This window comes from Crocuta crocuta, unplaced genomic scaffold, assembly GCF_008692635.1.
Source record: "Crocuta crocuta isolate KB4526 unplaced genomic scaffold, BGI_CrCroc_1.0 scaffold186, whole genome shotgun sequence".
NCBI lineage: Eukaryota > Metazoa > Chordata > Mammalia > Carnivora > Hyaenidae > Crocuta > Crocuta crocuta.
The window spans coordinates 7911314-7924463 of NW_027551569.1; the positions used below are offsets into that span (position 1 = coordinate 7911314).

Sequence of the window (13150 nt, forward strand, 5' to 3'; positions counted from 1 at the left end):
CACCCTCCGCCCCCCACCCCCCAGAACACACCCCAGGAGCCCTTCGGGAAAAAGCAAAATTTTTAATGCCAAGCAACTGCCAGGCCCGCAGGGTGGGTGCTGCATTGCACTGCTCGGCACACAGCTGGTTCGCAGAGTGCCTCTCCAGAACTTTTTTATCACCCAAACTGAAAACCACCACAGCCCCTGGAAGCCACTCTTCAACATTCCGTTTCTAGAAATTTGACTGTTCTAGGCACCTCATATAAGTGGAATCATACAGTATTTGTCCTTTTGTGTCTGCTTATTTCAGTGTGTCTTTCAGGTCCATCCACATGTAGCATGAATCCAAATTTCCTTCCTTTTTAAGGCTGAATAATATTCTATTGCATGTATGCAATACATGCATGCAATAGAATATTATTTATCCATTCATCTACTGGTGGATTTGGGGGTTGTTTCCACATTTACTATTGTGAATGCACTGCTTATGAACATGGGTGTATAAATGCCTGTATAAAAGCCCCTGCTTTCAATTCTTTTGGGTATATACCCAGAAGTAGTAGAATTGCTGGATCACATGGTAATTCTGTTTAAAAAATTTTTGTTAACATTTATTTATTTTTGAGAGACAGAGTGTGAGCAGGGGAGGGCAGAGAGAGAGGGAGACACAGAATCTGAAGCAGGCTACAGGCTCAGAGCTGTCAGCATAGAGGCCAGCACAGGGCTTGAACTCACAAACTGTGAGATCATGACCTGAGTTGAAGTTGGATGCTTAACAGACTGAGCCACCCAGGTGCCCCAATTCTGTTTAATTTTTTAAGTCTTTCAGTCTTTTCATCTCAGAGACCATGTCTTTTCACCCTTTTGTAAGAGTCCCAGGGGGGCGCCTGGGTGGCTTAGTCGGTTAAGCATCCGACTTTCGCTTAGGTCATGATCTTGCGGTTTGTGGGTTCGAGCCCCATGTCGGGCTCCGTGCTGACTGCCAGCTCAGAGCCTGGAGCCTATTTCAGAGTCTGTATCTCCCTCTCTCTCTGACCCTCCCCTGCTCACGCTCTCTCTCTCTCTCTCTCTCCTAGAAATAAATAAAAACATTAAAAAAAAAAAAGAGTCCCAGGGTCTGAGCACAGCTCAAGTCTAGGCACTGAAGTGAGTGCTCAGGTTGGTCAGCAAGTGGTGGTAACTACCCGGATAGCATGGCCCCAGATCAGTAAGACAGAATCTTATGCCCAGAAATCTTCTCTACTGTCAGGACAAATTAGTTCTGTAAGGGAACTCCTGAAGATCAGTATTCTGGAGGTCTGGGATTTTACTAGTAGAAATACAGGATCTGAAGAGTCCCTTTGTAAAAATAGTGTCATCAGCTGATAATCTAGCTAGGATTTGGGGAGCAGGGGAGATGGAATTGAACTATGTGAATGAAGGAGATTGAGTGCCAGTGGCGATGATTGGGGAAGGGAACAGGCCCCAAAGACAGACCCATTCTACTTTACTATTTGTTGTGTCAGCCTAGTAATCTAAAGCATGCTGGAGCTGGATGTTCATGTGTTTGCCTTTTCTCAGCAGTCCTTATGAAGCCTAGTAGGGGGGAAAATAGTGAGCTGTACCGACCTAGAGGTTTATTTTCAAAGGATGACCAAGAAATCCATTGTGGCATCAATCAATAAATATAGTGCAATTTCCTGAAGTTGTTTACAAAAAGAAATTCAATAAATAGCCAAAGATACCACCCACTGAACCTACAAATTCAGTGACTAGACTCATGGAATTCTAAAGAGGTGGTTGCCTGGTAACCAATATAAACAACTTTGGAACCTAAGAAACTAAGGAAGGTTTAACCTAAGAAACTAAGGAAGGTTTTGACGACTATGTTGTAGGAGGCCATTTTGAAGGTACTTTCAAAACACTTCTACTTTACCAGTACCTGAAAAGAGCTTCTGTCAGCTGAATGATAGGAGACAGGCTGAAGTAGTTGAAAAGATTTTGGATTAAGTGTCAAAAGGGTCAGTATTACTTCAGGTATCAACCACTACTGTGATCTTAGTCATGTTTCTTCTCTCTGGGCCTCAGTTTTGATATCGGCAAGATATGAGTTGGAACAGAGTCATCTTTCTGGCAGTTTCCTTAGTAATCTCAGGAGTTGGCAGTATCTGTGTGAGTACATGGCAAGGAATAGGAATTAGAAAGTAGAGGGGAAAAAATGAAGGAGCTTTCTCATGAAAAAGAGGCAGCAGAGAGAGAGGGGTGTGAAACAGGCCAGGTTGAGGCTGTGCTCCCTGACCTTGCTCTCCCCAACACAAAGCTTCCTTCATATATCCCAAATACAGCTCTTGGGGCTGTGGCTTCTCTACATTTAATGTGTATGAACACCTGTGAGAGCTGGTAAAAAATGTAGACTTCTAGGCCTCACTTGCAGCCTACTCAATCAATATTCTGGGGTGTAGCACACAGGATTCCTCATTTTTAAAAAGTTTAATATTTATTTTTGAGACAGAGAGAGACAGAGCAAAAGCAGGGGAGGGGCAGAGAAAGAGGGAGACACAGAATCCAAAGCAGGCACCTGGCACTGAGCTTTCAGCACAGAGGCTTGAACCCACCAACCGTGAGATTGTGACCTTAACTACAGTCAGATGCTTAACCGACTGAGCCACCCAGGTGCTCCCAGGATTCTACATTTTAACAAGCTCCTCAAATGATCTTGATGCAGAAGGTCCTTAACCATTAACACTGTCATAGAAGCTGACTGTCCCTCTTGAGCCCTACCTTAGAATCTGTGGGTGGAGGGGAGAGTGTATTACTTTTCAAAAGCTCTCAGAAATACTGTGCTAAGGTTTATTGCTTTTTAGCCTTCTTTGACAGTTTCTGCTGCTTTAATAACAAGGAAAAACCAAGGTATTACTCCTTTTAGCATGAATCATTCAGCCCACTTCAGTTATTTCTGGAGAATAAAGGTACCAGACCAGGGGATGAAGGCAGGGGAAAATTTGGAACCTCTGAGATATCACTCGTTTTTAATCTGGATTCTTCTATTAGGTTTTACTTGGAGGCATGTGGCCTCGCCCTTCCGGCCCTACTCCTGCCTGTCTAGCCTGGTTCTGAGAGGCAGAGAGATCATGTTGCTGTTTACCAGATTATGGGGCCTGGTCTGCAGTTATGCCAGGTTTGACTACAGAATGTCATGGATTCAATTTCTTATGCTCTCAGTACATAGTCACCTGGAGCTGCCACCCTGTTTGGTTTTTGTTTTGTTTTGTTGTAAAGTAGGCTCCACGCCCAACGTGGGGCTCGAATTCAGGACCCTGAGATCAAGAGTCGCATGCTTTACTGACTATGCCAGCCAGGCACCCCCTGCTTTTGGTTCTTAAGCGGCTGTTTGTTGGGAGAAGACCTTGCCTCAATGTTGGTCTAGGTAACATTTAAGTTTGGATAATATGGAGCCTCCAAACTCCATTCATAGGTTTTTTTCTTCCCTCTCTATCCACCTTCTCTTTTATTTGCCTATGGCCCTAATATTCCTAACCTATTCCCTAAGTGCCAAATGCACCATCTAACTGTGGGATCCCAGAGATTTGCCTTCTAGCAGTCCAGTCCATACTGTAAATCAGTTAACAATTCCTCATAGTTATGTAATACTTTGAAGCTTACAAAAAAACCTTTTATACTTGCTCCTTAATTTTGAGCTTCATATCTACACCAAATTAGATATCAAACTTTTTTCAGACTGGCAAACTGAGACAAACTAGAGATGTTAAATCGCTTCTCCAAGGTAACATGGCTGGGAAATACAGAACCTGGCCTTACACTTGTCTTCTGAGCCTATGTCCATTTAGGACAGTCTCTTTTGACCAAACACTTCAACATGTTGTCCTGTCCTCATTCCTTTTCAAAACACATCAGGTGTTATCCCTCTTTTCAACAAGCTGCCTTATTAGATGAGAACAACTATCCCTTGAGAATTTACAATAAATGGCAATGCTAACATGGTATTCTCTCTGGGATGCTGGCACTGTAACTGAAGATTCTGTGTGTCACAGGCAATATTATATATATATATATATGGACACCCAAATCATTCCATATAGTCATCCTGGGGTGAAGCTGGTCCTCATCCATTTTTCAAGTGTTTAGGATCAAAATGCCCCCTACCTTAGGAGGAAGATATTGACACACTGATATGTTAAGAATGATAAAATGTTCTATTAGGCAATACACAAGGCACAAGAACACTAATATTGTTTTCATTTAACAATTCATCTTCAACCAGTGAGAGTAGGCAGTGTTGCAGAAAAAGTATCACTTGTGGCCATCATCTAACCTTGCCATAACTTTTTTACATTAACTTTTAAAATATTCAGAACCCCCATGGCCATGTTGCCTTCATGGTTGTGAAGAGATGGGACAACTGAATTTAGTCTTATGTGCAAAACAATCCTGGCGGGGATCATATTAATCACGTATGACTTCATTTGAGTGACATCTAGAAAAAAGCAGGCTCTTAACAAAAATAAATACACCAATAGGTCAGATTTCATACACAGAAGAAAAATAGAAATATTCAATCAATCATCATCATCATCAATGAAGCCCTGGGAAGCCAGTGTGGCATGATGGTGAAGTGCTCTGAAGTTGGAATCCGGCAGCTAAATCTAAAACCTGGCTCTTTTGCTTATGGCCTGTGTGATCTGAAGCAATTTACTTACCACTCTGAGCCTCAGCTTCTTCCCACTCACATTCAAGACCATAATATCTTCCCTATGTAAAGCCCTTAGCAAAGTGCAGGGACACCTCATTTTATCATGCTTTACTGCACTTCACAAAGGTTGCATTTTCTACAAATTGAAGGTTTGTGGCAACCCTGTGTCGAGCAAGCCTATCAGTTCCATTTTTTCAACAGCATTTGCTTACTCTGTGTTTCTGTGTCACATTTTGGTAATTCTTGCAATACTTCAGACTTTTTCATTATTATATTTGTTATGGCAATCTCTGATCATGACTCACTGAAAGCTCAGATGATGGTTAGCATTTTTAAATTAAGATACGAACATTTAAAAAAATTTTTTTTAATGTGTATTTATTTTTGAGAGACAGAGCATGAGCGAGGGAGGGGCAGAGAGAGAGGGAGACACAGAATTTGAAGCAGGCTCCAGGCTCTGAGCTGTCAGCACGGAGCCCAATGTGGGGCTCGAACCCATGAACTGTGAGATCATGACCTGAGCCGAAGTCGGACACTTAACCGACTGAGCCACCCAGGCGCCCCTGAACATTTTTTTAAACCTTTTTATTTTGAGAGAGAGACAGAGAGAGAGAGACAGAGAGAGAGAGAGAGAGAGAGACAGCAAATGGAAGAAGGGCAGAAAGAGAAAGAATCCCAAGCTGGCTCTGCACTGTCAGCGCAGTGATGATTCAGGGCTCAAACTCATGAACCATGAGATCATGACCTGAGCCCAAGTCGGATGACTAACCAACTCAGCCACCCAGGCACCCCTGAACATTGTTTTTTAAAATATAATGCTATTGCACACTCAGTCAGTTAACATTTAACTTTTACATGCACTTGGGAAACCAAAAAATTCATTAGACTCACTTTTATTATATTTGCTTGACTGCAGTGGCCTGGAACAAAACCCACAATATCTCTGAGGTATGTCTGTACTCCGTAATTGTCAATTATCAGCATTAGACTAAGGAAGAACTTCAGAAGGAAATTTTTTCTAATGTCTATTTATTTATTTTTCAGGGGTGGGGAGGGGCAGAAAGAGAGGGAGAATCCCAAGCAGGCTCCACGCTGTCAGCATAGAGCCCAACATGGGGCTCAGATTCACATAACTGCCAGATCATGACCTGAGCTGAATCCAAGAGTCTGACACTTAACTGACTGAGCCACCCATGTACTCCCAGGAGGAAATTTTTTTAAAACGCAGTAAATGTAGGCTAGCTAAAACCTGGAAACCTTCCTGTAAATTAAGGAAGAGGTGATTTACCTACTTGGTGAAATATCCTGTAGCTGTTAAACACTTTAACAGTGAGGACTATGTAGCAAGATGGTAAAGTACTGGGTGGTTCAGAAGGGCAGCAGAGAGAGAAGACATGATCCTTGGGCAGTACAGTTAGAAAGCCAAATATTTAACAACGTGAGGTGTCATAGGATTGAGAGGTAAAATGACTGGTATGGAATCACTGTATTTTATACCTGAAACTAACACTGTATGTTAACTATACTGGAATTAAAAAAAAAAAAAAAAAAAAAAAAAAAAAAAAAAAAAAGTACAGAGTAGGAGTGATTTATAAATTTTCATGGGACATGGAGGCCTGGATAGGTCAGGAAAGTTTTGAAGGTAGGAACTGACCTAGGCCTGGAAGAATGTACAGAATTTATCAAGGATGGAGGAAAGGCTAATGCACATAGCGGGCACAGAAGGAGGCTCCACTCTGGAGGGAGGGAGGGATGGAGATGAGCTAAGAGACTCGAGAGGTTACAACCAGACAAGGTCATAAACCTGAGTCACACTCATGGAGAACCCTGAATGCCAGGCTGACATGTCTGAACTTTATGCTGTAAATAAGTCTTTTGAACCTACATAAAGGAATATTTGAGGAAAAATGAGGGGCTGAGCTTTGGGGACAAACAGGAGAGCTAGAAGTAAGGGGCTGATACAAGGAATATTTAGAATGTTTACCATTTCTTTTTTTTTTTTTGATCCTTCTAATTCACGTGGCCTCTCCCCACTCTGCCCCACCTCACTCCCCTTATCTGTTTTCCCATTTCTACCCTTTCTGCACTGCTATGGTCTACCAATTTCTGCTGACCTTGAGCTCTCACTAGTTCCTCCCATCCCCTCAACAGGTTCCTGGTTACGCCTCCAAGCCCTGCATCTGGACCAGGCAGTGTGGAAGGAAGCCTTTGCTGGGAAAGGATGACCAGAACCCAATATGAAAAGACCTTTCTTTCCCATCATTTCCATCAATCACACCCCCCACGGCTGGGATGGGGCATGTTCTTTACCCCCTTGAAACCAAGGAACAAGGAGGAATGTGCCTCCATCTCCAATGTACCTCCAGTCTACCACTTTAGCACACATCACTGTGCACACCTCAAGAACCAGTATCTGAAAAAGGCCGCTACAAGACTTACCTTCTCTGAGGAGGTGGTGTGGCAGCGAGGGCTTCCCAGCATCCCTTTCAGCAAGTACAACTTTGACCATCTCTACAATGCAGACCACATCATCCAGCCTACCCAGATCAGTAGGGCCCAATCTGAGAAATCCATCGGCTTCAAGTTCTTGGACTCTTCGGGTCCCTCAGCAAGAGTCACCTCCCAGGCTGGAAAAACAGAAAGCTCTCCCATTCTTAAGAAGCACCTGAAGGAATCAAAGCCAGCAAGTGTGGTCCAGGAAAACCCGTCCTCTCTCATCCCTCATTCCTTCAGGGATCCAGACATGCTGGGTCTGTCACTTTCTCCAGCTGTGAACCTGGAAGAGAGGGAAGCCTGGCTTCCACCTCCTGAGAAGGAGGCCAGAGCCTGGGAAGCCATCGTGCTGGAAAAGCTGAACAAGCGCACAGCCCGATGGATCCAGAGCAAGCGTCCCATAAGGTCTGGAGTATCCCCCAACAAGTGGCAGAGCTTTCTGCGCCAGCAGTATGACTGGAGCCACATCCGGGATGAGCTTACTTCCACCAGTGACCTGGAGCTCTTGAAACAGCTAGAGGAAGAAGAAACAGGAGAATTTGAGGATAGAAGTGTTATCCTGCCAACCCAGGAGAAAAAGAAGCCCGAGCTGCTGCTTCCTGTTTACTATAGGTAGACTGCCTGAGGCCTCTAGCACACCTTTGAGAATCCTTGGCTCCCCTTCAAGGACTCCTGAGTTAGTTCACATTCCTCATTTCAGAATGTGCTGTCCCATCAACGTCTTGGGGTTCTCCATTGCCAACCTGTTCTCTAAGATCTCTGTAAAGTGAGGTTTCATAGCCTCAGCACTACTGACATCCCAGTCTGGATAATCCTGTTGTGGGGGTCTGCCTTATACCTTGTAGGATGTTTAGTAACACCCCACTCTCCATTTGTGATAACCAGAGAAGTCTCCAGTCATTGACACATGTCCCCTTAAGGGAAAAAGTCACTCTCAGTTGAGAACCACTTCTTTTAAAGGGATTGGTTTTGGGCCTTTCCTAACAGACTTAGCGATTCTGCTGATCCAGTTACAATCCAAGTGCTCCCAGAAATGTATCCATGGGGAGAATAAGAAGGCCTTAAGGCTCTGAGGTTTGGTCCTGCCTCACTTTGAATAAGGAGCCAATGTGTCAGTGCCTCAAAAACAGACTGGCAGTAGGACAGAGAACTAAGCCTGAGGGAAGATTACTATATATTTCTGATTGCTTCCTTCTCATGGATAGCTAGATCGAAAACTGGAGCTAGCATAATGTCCTTGATTCCCAAAAGTGAACTAAAAGTGGGAATCCATTAATGTATCCATTTATTGAATAAATATAAGCTGCATTCCCACTACTTGCTAGGTACTCTGTAAAGTGATGGGAATACAACGTAAACAAGAGATATGGACCCTATAAAGAGCTTATATGTTCACTGGGATGGAAAGACATTAAATAAGCACACACATGATAAAGTGAGATAATATAGGAATTGGTTCCCTTCCCCAGGTCAATGCAACCTCTAAGGGCACCAATGTTTAAAATAAAAAAAAGGTAATGCCAGGAGCATGGCCACTCTTTCAACCTGTCCAGTGGCTACAGGGGTAACTCTATTAGAGGAGGAGGAAGGTGGCTGCTGATAGGTTCCTTCACATGGCACCTTGGGAGCAAAGTGAAGAGTTAAACATAGGTGTTTTCCAGATGCTCATGTGAGTATGAGGTGAGTTTACAAAGGAGCTGTGGATCTGATGGAAAGCAGGAGGTCCATCTCCCATCTTTCCTTCTCTCCCTCTCTCGCTCTCTCCCTCCTGCTAAGATTGCCCAATTACTTGCCTCAAGTGCAGAGAGGTGAAACTATGCCTGGCAACAATAAGACTGCTGAGGATATCAAATGTAAGAAGAACATCTGCCAGCCCCCGGACCAGAGGTACTTCCGACAGGTGAATCCTCGAGCTGGAAAGTTTGCTTACTCCACAGACAACACCTTTGAACAGGAAATATACTTTGGTAATAGAGCTGGGGCACTGTGCTGGGGGCAGAGGTGGACATGGAGCAGGGAGGTGGAAGATAGAGGATGAAACAGTCATGGGTGTGGATAAGAGGCTCTGGATGACCAAGGTGTTCATGGCAACATCCCCTAGATACCAGCACAGGAGGTTTTTTATGGGGGACTGGGGGGTGGGAGGAGGCAGGCAGATATCTGGTAGGGATGATACTGTTCTCCCTCTTCCCCTTTCTCTATCCCTTTATCTTACTAAGGAGACTGTGGAGGGTGGGGTCATAAAGTAAACAAATTTGGCTCTAAGAACAACTACCTCTTCTCTGTCTTCTTTCTTTCCCTTTGAGATAATCCCCCATTGAGGTGCTGTGTTAGAAAAACTTCATGGGATTTGGAGTCTAGTGGAGCCTGGCTTAGCACCCTTCCACTAACCTTCAGCAAATTATGTAATCCCTCTGAGCCTTATATATCTTATTTGTAAAATGATATTAACCAAAATGCACTTCAAGTAAATAACAGACAAGAAAGCATCCATAATGCTTCCTGGCCCATGCTCAATAAATGTCCACTACCTTCCCCTTCCATCTTGCTATCCTTTAGATGCCTGGGCTTCCAATATACACGATCTAGGTCTGTATGTTCTAAGCTGTTTATTCTTCCTTGCCCCCATCTTGTTCCTAAACTGTCAACTGAAAGTCTCCCTAAAGCACTTAACAGAATTATTCAGATGAAGGTATTTATGACTGAATTAAATACCCCTTTATTAGTACTTAGCTTTTAATAGGGGACAATGCCTATAAGTTAGACAGATTCTGCTTTGGTTTCCAAGCCTCTATGATGCCACCAGCTTGTATTTCCAAGTAACAATCCCCTTCAAGTGATGCCCCCACATCATGGTAGTTACCAGTCCTAAGGGGTTAGAGTAAAGCAAAAGGAAATTGGGCCTGATCCTGGTGACTGAAAACCCAGCAAGACAGGAATGAGGGTGGTAATAATGATTCCTTATTTCTTTATCTGTTCACAGATGAAGTCCAGGTCATCCACCAGATTGGTGCGAAGAGAGACCATATTTTACTGGAAAACTTTAATAGGTACAAGAAGCAGCTATCCAAAGTTTTCCCTGAAACCCCGGAAAGGTGGACTTCCCAGCCAGTTCCTGAAGCACGTAAGCAGAAAGTGGATAATAGGAGTGATGAGGGAAGCGTGGCTGTTTCTTGAAGGACTCTGTTTCATAGGCTGGGCATCACCAGTATGTAGCAAAATCAATTCCTGCCAACATAAAATTATAAAACACTAACTGTAACTAGGAAGAATCTTTGTGGAACATCCATTCAGTTGAAATCAGGTCAGATCTACATGTAACCAAGAGATTTAGGGCTGGTAATTACCAATGAGGCAGGTCTCATTTTCTTCCTTTACTTCTAGAAGTACATTGAACCCTTGATCCAGCACTGTCCTGTCCCTTTGGACTACCTCCCATTCCATTCTTAACCCACACCTGCCTAGGTACTAGGGTCATCCTCTGTTCTAAATTTCTGTTTCATGAGCATATCATTCTTGGGGTGCCTGGTTGGCTCACTTGGTAGAGCATGAAAGAGGAGAATCTTTTCCAAAAATTGTTTCTTGTTTTTGCTACAAGTTTCTTATAGCTTTTTTTTTTTTTTAAGTTTATTTATTTTGAGGGAGAGAGAATCACAAGCAGGCTCCTCACTGTCAGCACAGAGCCTGACTTAGGGGTTCAAACCGACAAATCATGAGATCATGACCTGAGCTGAAATCAAGAGTCAGATGCTTAACCAACTGAGCCACTCATGCACCCCAAGAGAGAATCTTAAGCAGGCTCCATGCTCAGCACAGAGACCAATGTGGGGGGTCAATTCTATGACCCTTGGGTCATAACTTGAGCCAAAATCAAAAGTCACTGAAACCATGCCACCAAAATCAAGCCGAAACCAAGCCACCCAGGAACCTGGAACATGCGACTCTTGATCTCTGGGTTGTTAGAGTCCCGTGTTGGGTGTAGAGATTACTTAAAAAAAAAAAAAAAAAAAAAGAAAAACAATCTTTAATCTGAGAGAGAGAGAGAGAGAGAGAGAGAGAAAGGAGATGGCTAGGAAATGAACTTATGAAACAAAAAGTGCTCATCCTCCAAGGGACTGTGCTTCCATGTCCCATGACTCTTCTCTTTGCAGTGTTACTGCTCCGATGGGCCCCCAGTGAACAGAAACTAATGGTAGCAGTGGAGAAAGCACCCCAACAAAGCCTTTGACTGGATTTAGGCAAGTCACCTTCTGGGGCTTCGCTAGCTTCATTAAAGCTACTAATCACCCCTACAGCAAGACACTTTTGTAATACCTACTGATTTTTGTGATATTTATTGATACTTAGGGGACTTTGTGAATGCAGTTTATAAACCATTAAGTGCTGTAGAAACTCAAGGATTTATTATTAGTATACTACCTTCCCAGAAGCCAAATGGATTATATATGTCCTCGCCTCTAAAAAGAGGCAAATCTACAGGGACAGAAAGTTGATCAGGTTGCTGGGGGAAGTACGGAATAGGCACAAGGTTTCTGTATATTCACAACTCTGTGAATATACTTTAAAAACACTGAAATGTATACATTTTAAAAGGATGAATTTTATAGGACGTGACTTCTACCTCAAAGGTGTTATTAAAAAAACAACTTCCCCTGCTGCGTTCAGAAGCCCCACCACCTGCCTCACAGGCATTTTCCCCTAGTGTGCTCAATGCCTGTTCTCTTCTCCCTCAAACATAGAATATTTAATGAACAGAAGCTGTAGAATCTTTTCCAAACTTCTTTTTTTAAATAGTGTTTGAAATTGGGGGTGCCTGGCTGGCTCCATCAGTAGAGCCCACGACTCTTGATCTCAAGGTCATGAGTTTCAAGCCCCACATTGGGGGTGGAGCCTACTTTAAATAGTATTTGAAATTGTTCTGGGAGAAGGCAAGTTGGAATAGTAATATACACACACCTTCTTATAACTAGTTTACTCCTTATCTTAGGAAATACTAGGTATGAAAGAGCCTGAAAAAAAAAAAAAAGAAAATTCCTGGAGTTAGATGTGGGTAGATTATTTTACTCTCCATTTTGATTGAACTGAAAAACTTAATAATTTCTTTAAAATGACAAAAGTTCTCAAGATACAAAGTATACTTACTGCTGTATAGCCTTAATTCCCCCCAAATCATGATATAAAACTCTAGGATGCCCAGAAGATCACTACAGTTCTTATATATTAAGCACAGGTCTTATGGTGCAAAGTCAAAGGCACCATTTGTTTCTGCCAGAAAGCATACTGTGCTTTTTATCCCACAGAAAGCCAAAGGATTGTTTCTTCATGTGCTACCTTCAGAGGACTTTTTTTTTTTTTTACATTTATTTTGAGGAGGGGGGATGCAGAGAGAGAGGAAGAGAGAAAATCCAAGCACTATCAGCGAAGAGTCCAGATGCAGGGCTCGATCCCACGAACTGCAAAATCACAACTTGCGCCGAAATCAAGAGTCAGACACCCAACCAAATGAACCACCCAGGCGCCCCATCTTCAGAGGGCTTTTGACATGGAACATGGCTAGTGGATGGGTTTTAACCTGCAAAGAACTTAAAGGACCATAAGTAAAATTAATGTTGGCAGTTGTGCATGTTTAGTCCCACGGAGGTTAAATACCAGAGATACAGGACTTTCTCACATCCTTTTTAACTCCCTGAGCAGGGGGACAGAGGAGGAAAGGAAATAATCCAGCCACCTCTCACTTCTGTGGGAGGGATTTCAAGCAGGCCAAAAGGGAAGAAATGGTGCAGTGTCATGTGGCAAAGTGTCGATTTCCTGGGAGCTGACCTGTCTGGATGTGGTTCTACCACTCTGGCTGCACACCCTATACTGCAAAGGAAGCCAGCCCTCAACAGGGTGATTGAGCTCCCCCAGCATGACCAACCTGCGGCAGAACCATTTGGAGGGGATGCTCTGTATGGGCATGTGAGCTAAACTGCACTCGAGTCTCAC

At 43.3% G+C, this 13150-nt stretch overlaps 1 protein-coding gene across 4 annotated transcripts in view; it reads left to right on the forward strand.

Moving 5' to 3' along the window:
- Positions 1–13150, forward strand: part of HEATR4 (HEAT repeat containing 4) — a 45397-nt gene that overhangs the window by 2979 nt on the left and 29268 nt on the right. For 2 of the 4 annotated variants that reach the window (XM_077750846.1, XM_077750848.1), the window contains exons 1-4: positions 1812–1871; positions 6824–7777; positions 8942–9132; positions 10149–10289. In XM_077750846.1, the coding sequence (XP_077606972.1) occupies positions 6894–7777; positions 8942–9132; positions 10149–10289 (1216 nt within the window). In that variant the 5' untranslated portion in view covers positions 1812–1871; positions 6824–6893. Of the gene's footprint in view, positions 1–1811; positions 1872–1946; positions 1983–6823; positions 7778–8941; positions 9133–10148; positions 10290–13150 lie in introns of those variants that run through there. The other 2 variants (XM_077750847.1, XM_077750849.1) reach the window with 2 other exon arrangements.